The following is a 24853-nucleotide window of genomic DNA, read 5'->3' as shown; positions in this document are numbered from 1 at the left end:
AACTCTCTGTCCCTCTCCCTTCCTCTCTGTAAAAAATCAATAAAATATATTAAAAAAAAAAAAAAGAATAAAATCTTGCCCTTTGCAACAACCTGAATGGAGTTTGAGGGTATTATGCCAAGTGAAATAAGTCAGATGAAGAAAGACAAATACCACATGATTTCACTTATATGTGGAATCTAAAAGAAAACCCCAAACAAAAACCCAATCTCAGAAATACAGAGAACAGATTGGTGATTACTAGATTGGAAGAGGGTTCAAGGTGGGCAATATGAGTGAAGAGGTCAATTGAGTGGTGACGGATAATAACTAGATTTTTGATGGCAATCATTTTGTAGTGTATACAGATGCCAAATTATATTGTACACCTGAAACTTACAGAATATTATATACCAATTTTCCCTCAATAAGAAAATAAGAGAGGAAAAACACCAAACTTTTTAAATTATAGAAACAATTTTTAACATAAGAATTAGCCCTGGGCGGGGTGGCTCGGTTGCAGCGTCATTCCCGTACACTGAAGAATTGTGGGTTTCATTCCCAGTCAGGTTGCGGGTTCCATTCCCGGTGGAGGTGCATGTGGGAGACTAATTGATGTCTCTCTCTCTCTCTCTCTCTCTCTCTCTCTCTCTCTCTCTCTCTCTCCTCCCTCCCTCCCTCCTTCCCTCCCTCTTCCTTCCTCGCTCTCAAATAAATTAAAAAATAAAAATTAGAAAATTACAGATGAAAATATAAAACTTCAGTGTGTATCTTTCCAGATCTTTTTCTTTTTTCTAATATATTAATGTACACACACACACACACACACACACACACACACACACACAGTTTTACACGTATAATTAAGAGTGATGGCCCTGGCCGGGTGGCTCAGTTGGTTGGAGCATCATCTCATTTACCAAAAGAATGCAGGTTCAATTCCAGGTCAGGGCACATACCTAGGTTGCAGGTTAAATTAATATATTAGAAAAAAGAAGAAAAAGATCTGGAAAGATACACACTGAAGTTTTATATTTTCATCTGTAATTTTCTAATTTTTATTTTTTAATTTATTTGAGAGCGAGAAAGGAAGAGGGAGGGAGAGGGAGAGGGAGAGGGAGAGGGAGAGGGAGAGGGAGAGGGAGAGGGAGAGGGAGAGGGAGAGGGAGAGGGAGAGGGAGAGGGAGAGGGAGAGGGAGAGGGAGAGGGAGAGGGAGAGGGAGAGGGAGAGGGAGAGGGAGAGGGAGAGGGAGAGGGAGAGGGAGAGGGAGAGGGAGAGGGAGAGGGAGAGGGAGATACATGGTACATGTACGGGAGGTAACCAATCAATGTTTCTCTCTCACGTGGATGTTTCTCTCTCTCTTTCTCCTTTCCTCTCTCTCTAAAATTACTAAAAATATATCCTCAGCTGAGGATTAAAAAAAAAAAAGTGAAGAACCGTATCTATGCTGCCTACAAAACACTCACTTCAGAACTAAAGACACACATCATGAAGGGACTGAAAAAAATATTTCATGAAAATGGAAATGAATAGAAAGCTAGAGTAGCAATACTAATATTAGACAACATAAACTTTAAACAAGGAAGGGCATTATATAATGATAAAGGGATCAATCCAACAAGAGGATATAGCACTTGTAAACATCAATGTACCCCAAATAGGAACACCTATACATAAAGCAAATATTAGCTGGAATAAAGAGAGAGATTGACAGTATTATAATAATAGTAGGGGACTTTAACCCCTCACTTACAATGGATAGAAATAACAAGGAGCCCAGCCAGTGTGGCTCAATGGATTGAGCACCATCCTATGTACCAAGAGGTCACTGGTTTGATTCTTGGACAGGGCACATGCCCGGATTGTGGGCTTGATCCCCAGTAGGGTATGTGCAGGAGGCAGCCGATCTATGTTTCTCTCTCATCGATGTTACTCTCTCTTGCCCTCTCCTTTCCTCTCTATCTAAAAAAACAACAACACACAACCATAATTTAAAGAAATAAAATAAAAAGAACTAACAAGGAAACTCTGGCCTTAAATGACACATTATACCACATGGAATTAATAAATATATACAAAACATTACATCCCAAAAGAACAGAATACACATTCTTTTCAAGTGTATATAGAACACTCTCCAGGCCAGATCACATGTTAGTCCACAAAAAGTCTCAATAAATTTAAGACTGAAATTATATCAAGCACTGTTTTCTACCATAATGCTATGGATCTAGAAAACAATGATAAGACAAAAACTGGAAAAAACACATAAACACATGGAGGCTAAAAAACATGCTATTAGCCTGGCTGGTGTAGCTCAGTGGTTGAGTGTCGACCTATGAACCAGGGGTGACAGTTCAATTCCTGGTGGGGGCACATGCCCGGCTTGCAGGCTGGTCCCCAGTAGGGGACATGCAGGAGGCAGCTGATCAATGATTCTTTCTCATCACTGATGTGTCTATCTCTCTCTCCCTCTCCTTTCCTCTCTGAATTCAATAAAAAAATATTTTTAAAAAATGCCATTAAACCACCAATGAGTAAAAAGAGGAATTAAAAATGTATCTTGAGACAAATGAAAATGGAAACACACATTCCAAAATCTATGTAATATAGCAAAGGCAGTTCTAAGAAGAAAGTTTATACTGATACAGGAGTACCTCAAGAAACAAGAAAAATCTCAAACAATCTAACCTTACATCTGAAGGACCTAGAAAAATAAGAACAAACAAAGACAAAGTGGGAGAAAGAAAATAATAAAGACCAGAGTGGAAATAAATAAAACAGAGACTTAAAAAACAGCAGCAAGATTAATGAAACTAAGCTGGTTCTTTAAAAAATAAATTGCCTGGCTGGTGTGGCTCAGTGGTTGCACGCTGACCTATGAATCAGGAGGTCAGGGTTCAATTCCCAGTCAGGGCATATGCCTGGGTTGTGGGCTAAATCCCTAGTGGGGGCATGCAGGAGACAGCCAATTGATGAATCTCTCTCATCACTGATGTTTCTATCTCTCTCTCCCTCTTCCTCTCTGATATCAATATATTTTTAAAATACCAATGCATTTTTCATAGAACTAGAACAAATAATATTAAATTTTATATCACAAAGACCCTGAAAAGCCAAAGAAATCTCGAGGAAGAAAACAAAATTAGAGATATCATGCTCCTTGATTTCAAATTATACTACAAAGCCACAATAATCAAAATAGTATGTACTGGCACAAAAACAGATACATAGGTCAATGGAATATAACAGAGAGCCCAGAAATAAATTTACACCTATATGGCCAATTAATCTATGACAAAGGGGAATATGCTATGGGGAAATGACAGTCTCTTCAATAAATGATGTTGGAAAACTGAATAGATACTTCAAAAATTGAAAACCAGACCACTTTTTACACTGTGTATGTAAAAATAAACTCAAAATAGATTCAAGACTTACATGGAAGACCCAAAACTATAAAACTCCTAGAAAAAAGCATAAGCAATAAACTCTTTGGCATCAGTCTTAGCAATATTTTTTTGGATATGTCTCCTTAGGCAAACAACAGCAGCAAAAATAAACAAATGGGACTACATTAAACTAAAAAGGTTTGACAGAACAAAAAAACCCAACAAAACCAAAAGACAACCTACTGAATGGGAGAAGATAATTTTCAAATGACATGTATAATAAGGGATTAATATCCAAAATATATAAAAAAACTCATACAATTTAACATAAAAAACACAAAGAATCCAATTTAAAATGGGCAGAGGACCTGAATAGACAGTTCTCCAAAGATGATAAACAGATGGCCAACAGACACATGGAAAGATGCTCCACATCATTCTACAGGGAAACTCAAATCAAAACCATGAAATAACACCTCATACCCGTTAGAATGACTATTATCAAAAAGACAACAGAGTGGTGCTGCTTTTCCCTAGTGCGATTCTGTCCTGCACATCCATTCTGCAGAAAAGTGGTTGTTGCTATCTGTCCGCCTGCCTTTTCTACCACCTAATTGCATGCCACCACCCCATGGAGGATTCAATGGACATGGACATAAGCCCCCTGAGGCCCCCGGACTATCTTTTCAGTTTTTAACTAAAGACCGACTAAGAGCCCTGGCTGGTGTGGCTCAGTTGGTTGAGTGTTGTCTTGTGCACTGAACGGTTGCCAGTTCATTCCTGGTAGGGCACATACCCAGGTTGTGGGTACAATCTCTGGTCCGGGTGCATATGGGAGGCAACTCATCGATGTTTCTCTCTCTCTCTCCCAAGTCAATTTTTAAAATAAAACTTAAAAAGACCAACAAAGGTTATCATTTCAAGATGGAGAATGAAAAAAGTGAGCAACGATTATCTTTAAGAACTGTCAGTTTAGGGGCTGGTGCAAAGGATGAATTGCACATTGTTGAAGCAGACAATGAATTAGGAAGGCAGTCCAATTAAAGTAACAATTGTCTTACGGTTGAAGTGTGTGTGGTTCGGGGCCTATGAGTATTAATGGAGAGCACTTAGCAGCTGTGGAGGAAGAAGCAGTCAGAGGATGAGACGAGGAGGAAATGAAACTCCTAAGTATGTCTGCTAAGCGTTCTGCCCCTGGAAGTGGTAGCAAGGTTCCACAGAAAAAAGGTAACAGTTGCTGCTGATGAAGATGAGGATGATTAAGACGAGGATGATGATTCTGAGGATGAGGAAGCTGAAGAAAAAAATCCAGTAAAGAAATCTATATGAGAAATTCCAGCCAAAAATCAAACCATAATGGAAAAGACTTAAAACCATCAACACCAAGATTAAAAGGTCAAGAATCCCTCAAAAAAATGGGGAAAAATCCTAAAACACTAAAAGGACCGAGTTCTGCAGATGATATTAAAGTAAAAATACCAGCAAATAGAAAAAGGTGGTTCTCTTCCCAAAGTGGAAGCCAAGTGCATCAGTGATGTGAATTGCTTCCAGATGACTGGCCAGGAGGCTAGTCAAGGTCTCTGGCAGTGGAGGACGTTTCTTTAAGAGAATAGTTTAAACAGTTTGTTAAAATTTTCCGTCTTATTTCATTTCTGTAACAGTTGATATCTGGCTGTCCTTTTCATAGTGCAGAGGGAGAACTTCCCCTACCCTGTCTGATAAATGTTGTCCAGGTTCCACTGCCAAGAATGTGTTGTCCAAATTGCCTGATTCGTTTTAAAGTGAAACTCCACCCTTTGCTTGGTTTTAACTATGTATGAAATGTTACAATAGGACAGTGATGGCGAACCTTTTGAGCTCGGCGTGTTAGCGTTTTGAAAAACCCTTACTTAACTCTGGTGCCGTGTCAAATATAGAAATTTTTTGATATTTGCAACCATAGTAAAACAAAGACTTATATTTTTGATATTTATTTTATATATTTAAATGCCATTTAACAAAGAAAAATCAACCCAAAAAATGAGTTCGCGTGTCACCTCTGACACGCGTGTCATAGGTTCGCCATCACTGCAATAGGATATAGTAGTAGTGAAGGTCAGACAAATGAAAATGGTGGGGGGACAAAAATATATACATGAAATAAACTCAGTATTTTATTTTTTTAATATATTTTTATTGATATCATAGAGGAAAAGAGAGGGACAGAGAGATAGAAACATCAATGATGAGAGAGAATCATTGATCGGCTGCCTCCTGCACATCCCCTACTGGGGATCAAGCCAGCAACCCAGGCATGTGCCCTTCACCAGAAGTGAACCCGGGACCCTTCAGTCTGTAGGCCGATGCGCTAAGCCAAACCAGCTAGGGCTAAGCTCAGTATTTTAATAAAGTAAAAAAGAAAAGACTAAATGTTGATCAGGATTTAGATAAAAGGGAACCCTAGTGCACTGTTGGGGGGATTGTAATCTTGTACAGCCACTATAGAAAACAGTATGGAGATTCCGCAAGCATTTAAAAACAGAACCACTATGTGACCCAACAATTCCACTTATGGGAATTTATCTAAAGAAATTGAAAACACTAATTAAAAAAGACATATGCACACCTATGTTCACTACCGCATTACTTATAATAGGTAAAATATGGAAGCAACCTAGGTGTCCATCATAAAGATGATGTGATACACACACACACATATACACACACTGGAATGTTATTCAACCACAAAGAAAAAAAGAAAAGAAAAAGAAATCTTACCATTTATGGTAACATAAATCAGTGGTTCTCAACCTTCCTAATGTCGCGACCCTTTAATACAGTTCCTCATGTTGTGGTGACCCCCAACCATAAAATTATTTTTGTTGCTACTTCATAACTGTAATTTTGCTACTGTTATGAATCGTAATGTAAATATCTGATATGCAGGATATATTTTCATTGTTACAAATTGAACATAATTAAAGCATAGTGATTAATCACAAAAACAATATGTAATTATATATGTGTTTTCCGATGGTCTTAGGTGACCCCTGTGAAAGGGTCATTCGACCCCCAAAGGGGTCGCGACCCACAGGTTGAGAACCACTGACATAGATGAACCTAGAGGGTATAATGCTAAATGAAATAAGCTGGACAGAAAATGACAAATACTGTGTGATTACACTTACATGGGGACTTTAAAAAATAAAACAAATGAACAAACAAAAACTAAAACTCAGTTACAGAGAATAAACTGATGGTTTCCAGAGCGGGGAGGGACAGGGTGGGGGTATTGGGATGAGCAAAAAAGGTGAAGGGGATTAAGAAGTACAAATTGCCAGTTATAAACTAAGTCACAGGTGTATAATGTACAGCACAGAGAACAGAGTCAATAATCCTATCTAATAAGAGAGAAACATGGTAATTAGCGTACAACCGCTACCCTTCCCATTGGCTAATCAGGGCGATATGCAAATTAACTGCCAGCCAAGATGGCGGCTGGCAGCCAGGTAGCTGGAAGCGAACATGAGGCTTGCTTGCTTCAGTGACGGAGGACTCCAACGTTCCCTGCCTGCTTTTCCGGCCTCTGAGCTTGCAGTTTAAGAAACATTGTAACAAATATAGAAGCTAAACATAACCCCAGAAACCTGCTTTCATCCGGCCAGGATCTCAGAGCTGGAGTTATACATTGTTTCGATTATAGAACCCAAACAAACCAGATACCTGCTTTCAGCAGCAGAGGCCTCAGAGCTTGAGCCAGAGCTAAAGCTGGCCCAGAATAAAAAAAGAAAAAGAAAAAAAGGAGCAGTGGGAGCTTCAGTCGGCCTGAAAACAGCCCTCAGCCCCTCACCCAGGCTGGCCAGGCACCCCAGTGGGGACCCCCACCCTGATCCAGGACACCCTTCAGGGCAAACCAGCCAGCCCCACCCCTGCACCAGGCCTCTATCCTATATAGTAAAAGGGTAATATGCCTCCCAGCACCAGGATCAGCGGAGCCACGAGGCCTCCCGGCACCAGGATCAGCGTGACAGGGGGCAGCACCCAAACCCCCTGATTGCCCTGCGGCTCTGTGTGTGACAGGGGGTGGGGCCACAACCTCCCTATCGGCCCTGCTCTGTTCGTGACAGGGGAAGGCGACCCAACCCCCTGATCAGCCCTGCTCTGAGCCTGACCAGGGGCTGCACCTAGGGATTGGGTCTGCCCTCTGCCACCCAGGAGCAGGCCTAAGCCAGCAGGTCGTTATCTCCTGAGGGGTCCCAGACTGCGAGAGGGCACAGGCCGGGCTGAGGGGCCCCCCCGCCCCCCTGAGTGCACAAATTTTTGTGCACTGGGCCTCTAGTAAAGATATAATATGCAAACTGACCATCACTCCAACACAAGATGGCCTGCAGGGGAGGGCAGCTCGGGGGGACCCAGGCCTGAAGGGGAGGGCAGTTGGGGGCAACCAGGCCAGCAGGGGAGGGCAGTTAGGGGCAAGAGAGAAGTTAGGCGTCAATCAGGCTGGCAATGGAGTGGTCAGGGGTGATCAGGCTGGCAAGCAGAAGCGGTTAGGGGCAATCAGGCAGGCGAGTGTTTGGGAGCCAGCAGTCCTGGATTGTGAGAGGGATGTCCAACTGCCCGTTTAGGCTTAATCCCGGTGGGGCCTAAACGGGCAGTCGGACATCCCTTGAGGGTTCCCAGATTAGAGAGGGTGGAGGTTGAGCTGAGGGACACACCCCTCCCGTGCACGAATTTCATGCACCGGGCCTCTAGTATCATAACTAAGTACAGCAACATATGTTTACTAGATTTATCATGGTGATCACTTCATAAGGTATATAAATATTGAATCACTAGGTTGTACACCTGAAACAAATATAATACTGTACTAGTGGCCCAGTACACGAAATTCATGCACATTAAAAGGGAATTAGAGGAAATATTTTAATATTGCTATTTGCCCTTTCTCTATAATAGAAGTGTCAGAATCAAAGAAAATTAGCAAAATGTATATGAAAGTCTTCCTCCTGTCAGAGTCTGGAGCGCACCACGGGACCCAGAGTCAAGTCCCCGCCCACCCATGTGCGCCTCAAAATCACGTGAGACCCAGACCTGGCCACCCCTCCACCCCATTGGGCTAGATCCAGACCTGGCTGGTCCCACCCTTGTAAAGCCCCGCCGGGTGGAGAGTGCGGCCTCAGGTCCCCCGGCCTGGCGCCGGGGTGGGGGCACAGCCTCAGGTCTCCTGGCCCGGTGTTGGGGTGGGAGGCGAGGCCTGAGGTCCCCTGTCAAGCCCCGCCGGGTGGGGGACACGGTCTGAAGTTCCCCAGCCTGGTGCCAAGGGCAGGGGGCACGGCCTAAGGTTCCCCCGTCAAGCCCTGCCAGGCAGGGGGCACGGCCTGAGGTCCCCCGGCCGGGCGCCAGGGTGGGGGACATGGTCTGAGGTCCCCTGTTAAGCCCCATGGGGACGAAGGGGGGGGGGGGGTGTGCAGCCTCAGATCCCTGCTGATTGCTCGTTAAGGCTCATTATGGGAACTTGTCCTCCACTGTGGGTGCAGCCATCTTGTGTTACAGAAACCCCCGTCTCCGCTATGGGTGCCATCTTTGTGGTGGAGTGACAGTCAATTTGCACATTCCCTCTTTATTATATATGATGCCAACTATATTTTTTTAAAAAAATGTGTGTGGCAGATTGTATTAATCCCAAAAATATATTTTAAAAGATAATAAAATACTGAGTTTATTTCATGTGTATATTTTTGTCTCCCTAGATTGTATTGATCCCAATTATTTGTAGTCCTCCCTATAAAAGAATTATATAGAACTGCCTATTGCCACGTGGCTGCAAGTGACCCTTCCAGGGGAAGAAATGTATTCCTGTTATGTGATTTGCTTTAATCAATGTACTGTAAACAGAACTGAAGTTATGTCATGACCAAGCTGAAGCTTCAAGAGCTATCATGTGGCCCTGAGATTGGAATGTCTTAAGATTAGGTGCTGCTCCTTCAGTCTGAGTCCCATTAAAAAAATAGATGCATCCATGTACACAGAAAAGAGTCTAAATGTATATGAACCACATTAAAGAGGTATATATGTGTGCATCTTAAAAAAATAAAAAATAAAGACAAGACACCATAAAATTATCTCTTCACATGCAGGAAAACCATTTGATAAAACTCCACATCCATTTTATGATTAAAAACTGTCATCAAACTATGAATTGAAGAAAACTTCCTTATCTTAATAAAGAGCACCTACAAAAAATCTACAGTTGACATCATAACTACTAGTGGATGACTCAATACTTTCCTCCTAAGATTGAGAACAAGGCAAAGATGTCCTCTTTCATTACTTCGATTCAACAGTGTACTAGAAGTCCTAGCAATAAGGCAAGAAAAAAATGACATACAGTTTGGAAAGGAAGAAAGAAAAGTCACTACTTACAAACATTACTTCCTATGAACATCCCACAGAATCCACAAAAAACACCTCCTAGAACCAGTGAGTGAGTTTGGCAAGGTCACTGGATATAAGCTCAAGATATAGAAATCAATTGTTTTTCTGCATACTAACAGCACACAATTGAAGGATAAAAACTTAAAAATTCTGTTTATAGCAGTTTCAGAAATATAAATGCTTAGGGATACATTTTAAAAACATGTACAAGGCCTGCACACTAAGAATTACAAAACAGCCCTGGCTGGGTGGCTCAGTTGGTTGGAGCATCATCCTATACACCAAAAGGTCCAGGGCACATAACCATGTTGCAGGTCCCTCGCATATGGGAGGCAACGAATCAATGTTTCTCTCTCATATGTACGTCTCTCACTCTTTCTCATCAATAAAAATATATCCTCAAAAAATATATACATATCCTCAGGAGAGAATTAAATAAGATAAAAGAAAAAATAATTACAAAATATTCCTGAGAAAAATTAAAGTCCCAAACAAATGAAAAATATGCCAGTTCATAGTTTGGAAGATTTGATATTGTCAAGGTAGCCATTCTCCACAAATGAACATACAAAGTAAATACAATATCAATAATAACTCAGCAAATTAAAAAACACACACCAAAAACAGAGATTGACAAACTGATTCTAATATTTATGCAAAGAACATTATATTAGCATAATATAATGATAAAAGCATAAGAACAAATAAAGAGATTAATGTAAGAGAACATAAAGTCCAGAAATAGACCCACACATATATGATCAACTGATTTTCTACGAAGTTGCCAAAGCAATTAAACTGGGAAAGAGAAGTCTTTTCAGCAAATGACATTGGAACAACTGGATATTCATATGGGGGTTGGGGGGGGTTGGGGGAGGAGAACCTTGATCTCTACCTCATGTCTTACACAAAAATTTAGATATATCAGAGATGTAAATATAAAACCTAAGAACTATAACGCTATCAAAAGAAAACATCAGAGGCAAATATTTCTTTAGATTGGTTATACAAATCAAGAACTATAAAAGAAAAAAGTATGGTAAATTAGGTTTCATCAATATTTATAATCTCTATTCATCAAAAGACATGGTTAAAAAAAATAAGTAAAAAAGCCAGACTAAAAGAAAACAATCACAAAACATAGATCTGACAGAAGACTTATATCCAGAACCCAATAAGCTTTTCTTTACTTTAAACCTTTCAATTATATCCTTCACCCATTTTTCTACTGTTTGTGGGGTCTTTTTCTTATTGATTTGTAGAAAAAGCCCTTTATACATTAAGAAAATTAGTTCTGTGGCCTTGGCCAGGTAGCTTAGTTGGTTAGAGCATCATCCCAATATGCCAAGGTTGGGGATTTGATCTTTGGTCACAGCACATACAAGAATCAACCAATGAATGCACAAATAAGTACAACAAACTTATCTTTCTTTCTCTTCCCCTTCCTCTCTCTCTCTAAAATCAATATAGACAAAAAGAAAATTAGTTTTGTGATATGAATTACAAATATTTGTCCCAGTTTATTTGTCCTTTTACATTGCTCCTATTTTTATATGCAAAATTATTTTTCTTTTTATGTAATTGAATTAATTTTGTTTATAGCATCTGGGTTTTAAGTTGTACAGAGATTAGACTTCACTATCCTGACATTGTTTTTTAAAAATTCTCTTATGGATTCTCTTCTTACTTTCACTATTTCATTTTTGTTGCATTTAAATCCTTAGTCATTCTGTAATTTAATTTTACTTAATTCTTCTATTTTTCATTTTTTCCTTAATAATAAAGGCATTTGTGGCCATTAACTTTCTCAAAACTGCTTTTCATAGTAGTTGGTAAGATGTACTTCCTTTTCCAACCCTTTCTAGACAGTTTGTAAATAAGTTACTTTTTTATTTTCTTTTGGACCCAAGGGTTATATCTAGTAATGTGTGCATCTATAAAATCTTCAAATTATTAAGATTTAAACCACTTTTTATTTTAATTAGGTTGAATTGTGATCAAGAAATAATATATGTAGCCCTAACCGGTTTGGCTCAGTGGATAGAGTGTCAGCCTGTGGACTCAAGGGTCCCAGGTTCGATTCCGGTCAAGGGCATGTACCTTGGTTGTGGGCACATACCCAGTGGGGGGTGTGCAGGAGGCAGCTGATGGATGTTTCTCTCTCATCGACGTTTCTAACTCTCGATCCCTCTCCCTTCCTCTCTGTAAAAAATCAATAAAATATATTTTTAAAAAAATATATGTACTTTGTTGCCAAGTATACAATCAATTTTTACAAATGTTTCTTAAAGGAATTAATGTGTATTTTCCTTTTGAGGGGTATAAAGATCTAGTATATATCTATTAAACCAAATATACTGGTTGTATTCTTTTTTATTTATGATCTTTTTTTAATCTATTAGATTTGTCCAACCATGAGAGAGGTCTCCCGCTATCATTATTTTATCAATCTTTACGTTTTCATATATTGAAATTATCAAAATTCTACCTCAAATGTTATTAATACTGCTAGTTCTTTTTTTATGTGTGTGACTTCCTTCTTCTGATTTGCATTTGCCTTCTACCTCTTTAACTGTTGCTTTATTTTCAATCTTTCTTTTTCATATTGTTTTATTTCTTATATACAGCATATAAATGAATTTTGTGACTTAATCCAATCTGAAAGGATCCAGAAGACAGAGTAATTTAATTCATTCTATTTAATGAAATGACTTGCGTACTTGATTTTAGTCCTTTTCTCTCGTGTTTATTTTTCCATGAGTGTACAGGCATACTTCATTTTATTGCTCTTCACTTTACTGTGCTTTGCAGATACTGCATTTTTTACAAATTGAAGGCTTATGCCCTGACCAGTTTGGCTCCATGGATAGAGCGTCAGCCTGTGGACTGAAGGGTCCCAGGTTCGATTCCGGTCAAGGGCATGTACCTTGGTTGCGGGCACATCCCCAGTAGGGGGTGTGCAGGAAGCAGTTGATCGATGTTTCTCTCTCATCGATGTTTCTAACTCTCTATCCTTCTCCCTTCCTCTCTAAAAAATAAATAAAATATATTTTTTAAAAAAAAATTGAAAGCTTGTGGCAACCTTGCATTGAGCAAGTCTATTGGTGCCATTTCCCAACAGGCCTGGTTAGCATTTTTTAGCAATAAAGTGTTTTCTAATTAAGGCATGTACTGTTTTCTTAGACATATGCTATTGTACACTTAACAGACTACAGTATAATGTGAACATAACTTTACAGGCACGGGGAAACCCCAAAATTAGTGTGAATCACTTTATCATGATATTCACTTTATTGCAGTGGTCTGGAATTGAACCCACAATATCTCCAGGGTATTTTATCATGCTGTTTATAACCTTTCTCTATTCCACATTACATATGAACATTTTTCCTTATCTATATAACTTTTCCTGGTTAAGTAGCATCCTATTAAATGGATGTATATTATTTATTTGACCAATCCCCTATTAATTGTCCTCAATTTTTTCTAATGTAAACACCACCATAGCCCATTCCGGTGGTATAAGCCACACACTTGGAAGTCATCTTTCACATTTCCTTCTCCTCCATCCCCATAACCGATCCATCACCAAATCCTGTTAACTTTACTTCCTAGATCACACTCATATTTGTGTACATCTCCCATCTCTCCTGCTACTATTCTATCCCAAAGTACCATCAAGCCCTAGCTGGTTTGACTCAGTGGATAGAGCATCGGCCTGCAGATCAAAGGGTCCCAGGTTCGATTCTGGTCAAGAGCACATGCGTGGGTTGCAGGTTCAATCCCCAGAGAATCATTTGATCAATGATTCTCTCTCATCATTGATGTTTCTATCTCTCTCCCTTTCCCTTCCTCTCTGAAATAAAAATGCATTTTAAAAACAATACCATCAATCTGCAATGGCCTGCTGTTCTACACACATCAACTTTGCTCCCACATTCATTCATATTCATCAGTGCTGCTAGACTACAAACTGGATGATGTCCCACCTAAAACCCTTCTATAGATTCCTATACATTATGGGTAAATTTCAAAGCATAGATTCAAGGCCCTACATCTCTGGATCAGATCTACTTCACTCTCTCTCCCTCCCTCCCACTCTTTCTAAAAATGAATGGAAAAAATATCCTGCCTGCCTAATCACCCTTAACCACTCGCCTGCCTGCCTGATCGGCCCTAACCACTCTGCCTGCCTGCCTGATCACCCCTAACCACTCTGCCTGCCTGCCTGGTCGCCCCTAACCACTTGCCTGTCTGCCTGGTCGCCCCTAACCACTCTGCCTGCCTGCCCACCCCTAACCGCCTCTGCCTTGGCCCCCGCCGCCACGGCTTTGTCCAGAAGTTTGTCTGGAATGACGTCCAGAAGGTCTCTTGGCTGTCCAGTCTAATTAGCATATTACACTTTTATTATTATAGACTAAAGGCCTGATGCACAAAAATTCGTGCAAGAGTAGGCCTTGTTTCCCCCAGGTGCCGGCACTGGCTTCCAAATAGCACCCAGAACCCAGGCTTCCCTTCTCCAGCTGCCAGCAGGCACCCGGGACCCGGGCTGGCTTCCCTCAGGCTTCCTGCAGGCACCCAGAACCCAGGCTGGCTTCCCTCCCGCTCCGGCTTCGTCAGGAAAGACATCTGGAATGATGTCCGGTCTAATTAGCATATTACCCTTTTATTATTATAGATAATGACTATCTGTGTGTTTACCATGTACCTAGTGGTTTACATGCATTATGTCATTTATCCTCACAACAAGGTAAATACTATTCATATTCTTTTTTTACAGATAAGGAAACTGAAGCTTATAAAAATTAAGTAATTTACTCTGGCTGGGTAGCTCTGTTGGTTAAAGCATCATCCTGATACACCAGGGTTGCGGGTTTGATCCCAGTCAGGACAAATATAAGAATCAATGAATGAATGAATGCATAAATAGGTGGAACAACAAACCAATGTTTCTCTCTCAAATTAATCAATAAATTTTCTTTTTAATTAAGTAATTTGCCCAAGGTCTTACAACTAGTTAAGTGGCTAAACTATGATCTGAACCCAGGTCTGATTTCTGAATTCATTATATCTATTTCCTCAGACTTGCACTCTTCAACCATATTTCATATATGTTGGCACTACTAATGATGCCTTGAATAGTAATGTTCAATCAGGTATTTTTGCACTTTGCAAAAAGTTATTTCCATCTACTCTTAAGATTTACTCTTAATTTCTCTAACCCATTCAGTATAAAAAGTAAAAAGTTATATGCCTTGGCTGGTTGCTCAGTGATTAGAGCATTGACCCAAGAACCAAAGGGTCTGGGTTCGATTCCTGGTCAAGGGCAAGTATCTGGGTTGTAGGCCTGATCCAAGGCCAGGTCAGAGCATGTGCAGGAGGCAACCAATTGATGTGTCTCTCTCACATTGATATTTCTCTCTCTCTCTCTCTCCCTCCCACTCTCTCTAAAAATGAATGGAAAAATATCCTCGGGTGAGGATTAACAACAACAACAAAAAGTAAAAAGTAATAGTATCTCTAGACCAGCTATTTTCTTTTCTTTTTTAAAAAAATATATTTTATTGATTTTTTACAGAGAGGAAGGGAGAGAGATAGAGAGTTAGAAACATCGACGAGAGAGATACATCGATCAGCTGCCTCCTGCACACTCCCCACTGGGGATGTGCCCACAACCAAGGTACATGCCCTTGACTGGAATCAAACCTGGGACCTCTCAGTCTACAGGCCGACACTCTATCCACTGAGCCAAACCAGTCAGGGCTAGACCAGCTATTTTCAATTCGTATGCTACAAGAATTTTTAAAACATGCAATACCTACTAGTCAGAGCACTGACTTCTTTTCCCCTAGATTGTCAAATAAAAAAATGACAACAGCCAACACAATAATAGCCATCTGGTGTTAATGAATCAAAATTATACTTATTTTTAAAAATCAGATCAGCAAAAAATATAACATATTCTTTCGTGTGCTACAGAATTTTAGTAATTAGTTTATGTGTGCCATGAGATGAAAAAGGTTGAAAATTGTTGCTCTAGGCTTATGACTATGAAATTTGAACTTGCTGGTAATTTTGTCAAAATATCAAAAAATAGCCGTGGTCAGTGTGACTCAGTTGGTCAGATGTCATACCTTGCATCAAAAGGTTGCCAGTTCGATTCCCAGTCAGGGCTCATGCCAGGGTTGCTGGCTTGATGCCCAGCAGGTGGTATGCAGGAGGCAGCTGATCAATGATTCTCATCATTGATGTTTCTATCTATCCCTCTCCCTTCCTCTCTGAAATCAATAAAAATATATATATTTCAAAAAAGATTGAAAGTGATTTTAGGGATTACTCTGATTTATCATTTTGATAAATAAGCAATCTACAGCCCAAACTGTCTTGTCCAAGTTGTACATTAAGCTAATAGTAGTACAAACCATTAACTTTCTGCCCAGTGCTTTGTTATAGCACATTCCAATCAAGTGGATAGACTCAATTTTACTAGCGTCTTATCTTTTGAACAAGATTTAAAAGAAACAATAAAAAACTTTCACATTAAAGTCTGTTTCTAATTAACATCACATTGGTAATAAAGTTCTTATACTTCCACTCAAAGTGGATTATCATCTACATTTCAAATTTAGAATAAAGAGAATACCTTTTTAGTCCATCTTTTTACTCCATTATATCCTTTGGTTACCAGCTGTCTATGAAAAAAGCTGTTGAAGAAGTGAACCTAGAAGAGACATCAAATACAAGCACCCAGATTATATTAGATTGTGCCCAGGTTTAACTAAAAAAAAAAGGAAATTTAAAAATCCTTAAATATAAGATAAACAAAAAGGTGAGGGGAATTTTCTTCTTTAAAATAATAACCAAAATATAAAAAATACATTGCATGGTTCTCATAAGATTCTATTCCAAATTTTTATTAGAATGACCTTACAGCTGTGGTCTATAGTTAGAACTGGAATGGACAGTAAACAGATTACCTGAATCCAATCAAGTAGACAAGCAACCTGACAGGTTTCTCCAAATCAGGTGATAAAGTTAAAAGAAGCTATGAAAGAATGAGGTAATAATTACCTTGAACTAAAAGGATATGGATTACAAAACTAACCTCATATGAAGAATGTGAATTTGGAAATTCTTGTTGTCATAACAACTATAAAAAGGCCATAGCTTAATCATTCCTAGCACTGAAAGAATTATTCTAGTCATATGGAGCATCATGTCCTGCACACATGGCTTCAAAGCTCTGGCTTCTAAATTAGTATCAGCCCACCTGAGATAGTAAACAATTGTGGTCTTAAGTGTTTCCTCAGTAACTTTGACTCACTTGAAATGATAAAATTGTTCTCTTCCTGCTGAGGTTCTCAGGATGTGGTCACCAGAACACAAGCATTATCAGCATCACCTGGGAACTTGCCAAAATGTAAATTCTGAGGCTCTACCCTAGCCCTACTGAAGCACAAACTCTGAGGTTGAGGCTCAGCAATCCGGTTTTATAAACTTTTCAGAGGATTCTGATGCACATATATTTTGAGAACCATGTAGCTTAAGATATTGGTTTTTAAAAGAGCTTAGAGTAGCTATTTCTAGGGCAGTGAGTCTCAAACTTTGTATGCATCAGAATCTGGAATGCAATCTGACAGATTGGCTTTATGATTCCAATTTAAAATACATACTATATTTGTGATTTTAAGTGGAAAGTTATGACATTTTGTCTATATTCATAAATAGTGTTGCAATCTGAGATTCATTACATTACCTGTTTAAACTATCAGACTTACAAAAGTTTATAAAGTACTTCAAAAAGTTTTGCTTATTGAAATCAAAGGCTGCTCACTAAACAATTTGAGTACTCAGAAAGAAATTAATATATTACATTTTAAGAATAGTTTTCATATGTAACTAAGCTCTTAAGGGCATTTTATAATTTAGTTTGTATTTGAATTGAGTATCAAAGATTAATCCAAAATAAAGTGAAGCTGAATACTACTTTACCACTTTTTAAAAGATAGTAAAACTAAGTTAAATTTTAAAGCTTAAAGCAAATAGTCCCTTTTGTGCATCTTCCACTAAGAAAACGCCTTCTCAAGATATCAACAACCAGCCCTAACCAGTTTGGCTCAGTGGATAGAGCATCGGCCTGTGGACGAAGGGCCCTAGGTTTGATTCCAGTCAAGGGCATGTACCTTGGTTGCAGGCACCTCCCTGGCCTGGGCCCTGGTCAGGGCCTGCAGGAGGCAACTAATCTGTGTGTTTCTCTCACATCAATATTTCTGTCTTTCCCTCCCTCTTCTACTTACCCTAAAAATCAGTGGAAAAATATCCTCTGTGGTGAGGATTAAAAAAAAAAAAAGATACCAACAACCATATTTACTTTGAAACAAATAAGCAGGAAAACACCAGCATCATGACTTTCTTATGCAGAAGTGATTTTGTAGAATGTATGCCCAAACCTAGCACCTGATCAAGACAAAATTAATCCTTTTCAAAAAAACCAAGCGATATCAAATAATTATATAAAGTGTTTGTTTTTTAAAAACAACACTTTTTAATATACAAGGACTCTTGCTCCTAAAGAAGAGTAAGTTTTCACTTACTTTGTCTGGGACTGCATCCATTATCAGCTCACCGTACATATTAATGACCTATAAAGAAGCCAACATAAAACCAGCTTACTAACCCTATACAATTTAGAACATCCCACTCAGAATGAATAACACATTGAACTGCTAACAGTAATCAAACCTTTTGGCTAGTGGGGTTAGAGAATGAGTCACTTCAGTAAGGAATAAAGAATCCTTGATTCCAAAAGATAACTGTGAGGCCAACCCAGAAGTTATTAATTATATTTTGTTGTCCAACATCCTCTGCAACTTTTCCATGATGAGAACCTACAATACACTAACCTGGTCATTCAGCCAATTCTGACCATCCAGTGTCGCCAGATCATCCATATCTAGCATGTGCTTATTGTAGAAGACACGGAAGTTGCATTTTTGATGTCTGGCCCGATAGTTTGTTATTTCCCTATTGATAAATGGTTTTCTGAAACAGAAAGATTTTGAAATAGAAGATTAAAAACATGAGTTCTACTCAATTTATTGCTAAGTATCTTTTTTTAATCAAGAAAAAAGTCATATATGCTAAATTTTATTGTCAAGGGCTTAACTTAAGCATCATTGACAAACCTATTAGAAAAGTCTTCATTAAAGACATCTTTTAATCTTCCAAGGACATCTTTTTCACTGAGTGGAACCAAACTGCCATACTTCTTCATAACCTCATCTAGGAATCCTTAAAGAAAGAAAGAAAGATTAAGGTGGAAAAACCATTTTCAGCAGTCATTCTCCCAACACTTAACCTATATTTAACCTATAGCACTACATATATCATACTATTAAAAAATCTTTGCCCTGGCTGGTGTGTCTTATTGGTTAGAGCATCAGCCCATGCACCAAAGGGTCGAGGGTTCAATTCCTGGTCAAGGGCACATACCTGGGTTGCAGGTAAGTGTGGAAGGCAAGCAATCAATGTATCTCTCACACCTAGATGTCTCTTTCTCTTTCTTTCTTTCTCTCTCTCTCTCTCTCTCCCCACTACCCCCCTCGGGGTGAGGATTAACAACAACAAAATCTTTTAAAAATATTTTTTTTATTGATTTCAGAGATGAAGAGAGAGAGAGAGTGCGCGAGGAGAGAGAGAAAGAGACAGAAACACCAATGATAAGAATCACTGATCAGCTTCCTCCTGCACGCCTGGGTATGTGCCCGGATGGGTAATAGAACAGTGACCTCCAGATTCATATAGGTTGATGCTGGCAGAAGAGAGTGTTTGTTTTCTATTAATCCTCACCTGAGGATATTTTTCCATTGATTTTTAGGGAGCGTGAAAGAGAGCGGGAAAGACAGACAGAAACATCAATGTGAGAAAAACACACCGATTGGTTGCCTCTTGCATGAGTGTTGACCGGGGCCTGGGCCGGGCAAGAGTCTGCAACCAAGGTAGATGCCCTTGACAGGAATTGAACCCAGGACCCTTTGGTCCGCAGGCTGATGCTCTATCCACTGAGCAAAACTAGCTAGGGCAACAAAATCTTTTAAAAGTTATGCTTTGTGAAAAAAATAAAATGAATCAGACCCTCTCCACATAGAGAAATGTCCTAAGACATTTCACATTGGATTTCTAAGCTAGCAATGCACTATTAGGAAATGGCTAGCTAAAACTAAAGACAGACATCTTTTAGTAGTTTAACCTTGCAGTAGAATCCTATCTCTGAAAGAGTGAAATATACTAGTAAAGGGCTTAATTACCTGATTAAATGTGTCTATCACATTTGGTAACTGAAGAAATTATTTTTTAAAAAATCACAATTAGAGAGAAACCAAGATGGCAGCATAGGTAAACACCGAAATTGCTGCCTCCTACAACAACTTCACAAATACAACAAAAAGACAAAACGGACATCATCCAGAACTAGAGGAAGGCTGGCTGAGTGGAAATTCTACAACTAGAAGGAAAGAGAAAAGCACACTGAGACTCAGGAGCTACGGAAGTAAAGTGCAAAGGTACGGAGGCTCGAGCGCGCACAGAAAGGGGCTGGTACCTGAGGACGCAGCTGTCTTTTTGAATCGGGAGGGAGTCACAAGCTCCTGACTGCTCTGAACTCCAGTTCCGGGAAGTCTCTGGGGACCCAGGACTCATATGGGGAGAAACTGGACTGTCTGGCAGCGGGCAGAACTTGGAACTCGAGGGCGGCTTTCCCTCAGAGGTGCTTGCAGCGATTAAATTACCAGGACACTGAGACGCAGGGCCCCTTAGGGCAGGGCTGAGGATCAGCCATAGCTGCTTGCTCCGCCCTGTTGATTCCTTGAGACCCCACCCCACCCAGGCTGCGTCAGAGGCCTTTGCATATGAATGCCCTGGCCCTTTGCAACCTGAAAATTACCTAACAAATTACAGCTGGGCCAGACAGACCCAGACCTTCCAAGAGAAGGCCCAAGGCCCCTCAGCAGCTTGCATTGCTTCACAGCTGGGCCTCATCTGGCACCTCCAAACTCCAAAAAAGGAAGGGGAATCTGCAGTTCTTTTCGTAGCTCCTGCTGGGTAACCTCAGGCAGAGACTAAATTAGCACCTCCTTAGATCCAAGAGCCAGTGTACCCAGTGGTCAGAGTGGGACCGTCCGGATTACAACTCCTCAGATCCATAAGGGACACACTCAGGGGGCAGACTCAGTGAGCACCAAAGCCCCAATGAAGCAAGTCTTGCCCCAGAAGGGTGTCTTCAGCACAGAAGTTCTCCCACTGCAGACACAGCTGATTCTCACTGCCAGTTGGCCTGGAGGTCAATTCCTCCCAGTGATCCTACAGCAATCAGGGCATAACTACAACAAGACTGTGCACAAAGCCCACAAGGGGGTGCACCAAGAGTGTCCACCTCAGGTAACTGGGGAGGCTGAGCCACTGGGCCCTACAGGACACCTAGCACACAAAACCACTCTACCAACACAGGGAAGCATAAAAAATGTGGAGACAAAGAAACAGGTCACAAATGACAGAAATGGAGGAAAGCAAACGACTGGATATAGAGTTCAAAACCACGTTTATAAGGTTTTTCAAGAATTTTATGGAAACGGCCGATAAATTTAGTGAGACCCTCGATAAATCTAGTGAGACTCTCGAGGATATGAAAAAGGACCAACTAGAAATTAAGCATACACTGACTGAAATAAAGAATAATATACAGAGATCCAACAGCAGACAAGAGGATCCCAAGAATCAAGTCAAAGATTTGAAATACAAAGAAATAAAAAAGACCCAACCGAAAAAGAAAAAAGAAAAAAGATTCCAAAAATATGAAGATAATGTAAGGAGCCTCTGGGACAACTTCAAGCATACCAACATCAGAATTATAGGGGTGCCAGAAGAAGAGAGAGGACAAGATATTGAAAACCTATTTGAAGAAATAATGACAGAAAACTTCCCCTACCTGGTGAAAGAAATAGACTTACAAGTCCAGGAAGCGCAGAGAACCTCAAACAAAAGGAACCCAAAGAGGACCACACCAAGACACATCATAATTAAAATGCCAAGAGCAAAAGACAAAGAGAGAATCTTAAAAGCAGCAAGAGAAAGACAGCCAGTTACCTACAAGGGAGTACCCATACGACTGTCAGCTGATTTCTCAACAGAAACCATGCAGGCCAGAAGAGAGGGGCAAGAAATATTCAAAGTGATGAATAGCAAGAACCTACAACCAAGATTACTTTATCCAGCAAAGCTATCATTCAGGATTGAAGGTCAGATAAAGAGCTTCGCAGATAAGAAAAAGCTAAAGGAGTTCATCACCACCAAACCAGCATTATATGAAATGCTGAAAGGTATTCTTTAAGAAGAGGAAGAAGAAAAAGGAACTCTTACCATTTGCCACAGCATGGATGGAACTGGAGAGCATTATGCTAAGTGAAATAAGCCAGTCAGAGAAGGATAAATACCACATGATCTCACTCATTTGTGGAATATAATGAACAACATAAACTGATGAACAAGGACTGATCCAGAGATGGAGAGGCATTGATTGGACTGTCGGGCCTTGGAGGGAAGGTAGGGGAGGGTAGAGGTAAGGGGGAAAGATCAACCAAAGGACTTATATGCAAGCATATAGGCCTAACCAATGGACATGGACAACAGGCGGGTGAGGGCATGAGCGGGGGGGTGGGGGGGGTAGGGGGTAACGTGGGGATAAGGACACATATGTAATAGCTTAATCAATAAAAAATATATTTTAAAAAAAATCACAATTAGAGCCCTGGCCAGTGTGGCTCAGTTGGTTGAACATCGTCCCACGCACCCAGAGATCCTTGGTTTAATTCCTGGTCATGCAGGGCACATGCCTGGGTTTCAGGCTCGATCCCCAATAAGGGGCTAGCAGGAGGCAGCTGATCGATGTTTTTCTCTCTCTCTCTCTCTCTCCCCCTTTCTCTCTAAAAATCAATAAACACACACACACACACACACACGTTAAATATAACATAAATATAATATAAATATAATACATATATTTAAATCACAATTAGAGGGAATGAATTGTTGAGACTGCTGTCAAAGTATCATTTGGTAAAGGTGTGTAATTTCTCATCTCCAAGAAAGGGACAAATTCGAAGGCATTTTAAATATACAATTTGATAACATTATTATAATCTGAAAAACACTATGAGGTAAGCTTAACTAAATAACAGCAAGTAGCATATTTTAAGAAGGGAAACAGAATTAAGGATGACTTCTTGGCCAGAATAGAGAATCGTCTTCAGGTCAATTTAGGTAACATGTATATGCATTTTAATGACTTCCAAAATGACCCACTGAATATACCTAAAAAGGCCCTAGGAAATAAAACCAGGACATTATTCTAAGTAAACACAAAGAAGCTGAAGAAAGGCTGAGAGGCTCATAAAAGTGCAGGCGTGACTTGTGCTATTCACTGATGCTGAATGGGGAGGGCAACAGCCCCACTGACCATCAGTCTGACAGTTAAGTCTACTAGGTTAACATGGGAAAAATAAGGACAATAGGCATTTATTTTACTCAGCTCCCTTTCTAACTTTAAGAATGGCCTCTGCTACACATCGACACAAAATGAACAGGAAGGACCACAACAAAGTGACTGTCTTGGAAATGTAGTGTTTTGTATAGGGAAGGGGGAAAAAAAGGGTGTGAAAACCCCATTTTTCTTCCTGTTAGTCTCTCATCGGAGTGGCTCCCAATTGGAAAGGCTTAAGACAAGAACAAAGGTCAAGGTATAGTAAACAGCAAAAAGTTGTTTGCTTATGCCTGGTTCTGATCTAGGCTTTAGGTATATGGAAGAGGGAAAAAGGAGGTCCCATGATCCAGATTAATCAGAGTAGGAGATAGAGATCTGGGGCTTCTAAGAAGGAATAGAGCATATATTTACCTTCAACATTTACTATGTCATATCTTATAGTTATCTAACTATAGACTTGTATATACAAGGGAGAATGGGCCCAAAACAGAAAATAAGGAATCCCAACATCTGAGAAACTGCATTTAAGGAAGACATTTTATCCTATTTAATAAAAGCATAATATGCAAATCAACCAAATGGCAGAACAACCAGTCACTATGACGTGCACTTACCACCAAGGGGCAGATGCTCAAAACAGGAACTGTCCCCTGATGGTCAATGTGCTCCCACAGGAGTAGAGCAGCTCAGCTAAAAGCCGGGCTTGGCTGGCAAGCACAGCAGCAGTGGCGGGAGCCTCTGCTGCAGGCAGGCAGTAAGGAGCGAGGGGTCATGGACTGCGAGAGCCCTGGACTTCGAGAAGGATGTCTGACTGCCAGCTTAGTGGACATCCTAAGCCAGCAGTTGGACATCCCCTGAGGGGTCCCAGACTGCAAGAGGGCACAGGCCAGGCTGAGGGACCTCTAGTATAAAAATAATTCTATTAACAAAAGATTACAGCTTAGGCCCAGCAACCTTAATTGAAACTTCTCAAATTAAAAAGCAGGCTCATCTATCTAGGGCATAGGGACTTCAATGCCAAACAAGTACCATGGCAAAGAGGTGTCCCTGTTAACACTGTTATTTCTGGATGGTAGTATTTTGGGGGATATTAAGTTGTTATATTTTTCCCCTCTTATCTGTACTTTTGTTTTCACTTTTAGATGATAAATATGGATTCCTAATGCATAGAAAGGCCCTACCTAAATCTTCAAGGAGAATCTTAGATGACAACGTCTCACTGACGCATACCATTTACTCACTGGGACCATAAGCCAAGCGCTGGCATCTCACTTCATCCTTGTAAACACCCTATGTCAGCCGTGGGCAAACTACGGCCCGCGGGCCGGATCCGGCCCGTTTGAAATGAATAAAACTAAAAAAAAAAACAAAAAAAAAACCGTACCCTTTTATGTAATGATGTTTACTTTGAATTTATATTAGTTCACACAAACATTCCATCCATGCTTTTGTTCCGGCCCTCCGGTCCAGTTTAAGAACCCATTGTGGCCCTCGAGTCAAGAAGTTTGCCCACCCCTGCCCTATGTGTTAGAC

General features: G+C 40.1%; 1 protein-coding gene across 5 annotated transcripts in view; it reads right to left on the bottom strand.

The window, feature by feature from the left end:
- The window catches only part of SENP5 (SUMO specific peptidase 5), a 73171-nt gene that overhangs the window by 11526 nt on the left and 36792 nt on the right, over positions 1-24853 (bottom strand). For 4 of the 5 annotated variants that reach the window (XM_036352385.1, XM_036352387.1, XM_036352384.1 and 1 more), the window contains 4 exons: positions 18972-19077; positions 18690-18828; positions 18381-18428; positions 16430-16507 (listed from right to left, as the gene is read on the bottom strand). In XM_036352385.1, coding sequence (XP_036208278.1) covers positions 16430-16507; positions 18381-18428; positions 18690-18828; positions 18972-19077 — 371 coding nt within the window. Of the gene's footprint in view, positions 1-16429; positions 16508-18380; positions 18429-18689; positions 18829-18971; positions 19078-24501; positions 24613-24853 lie in introns of those variants that run through there. The other variant, XM_036352389.1, reaches the window with a different exon arrangement.

The sequence above is a fragment of the Myotis myotis genome, unplaced genomic scaffold (assembly GCF_014108235.1).
Source record: "Myotis myotis isolate mMyoMyo1 unplaced genomic scaffold, mMyoMyo1.p scaffold_m19_p_2, whole genome shotgun sequence".
Lineage (NCBI taxonomy): Eukaryota > Metazoa > Chordata > Mammalia > Chiroptera > Vespertilionidae > Myotis > Myotis myotis.
Note: the sequence above shows the minus strand (reverse complement) of the source record. Positions and strands in the feature narration are given on the sequence as shown.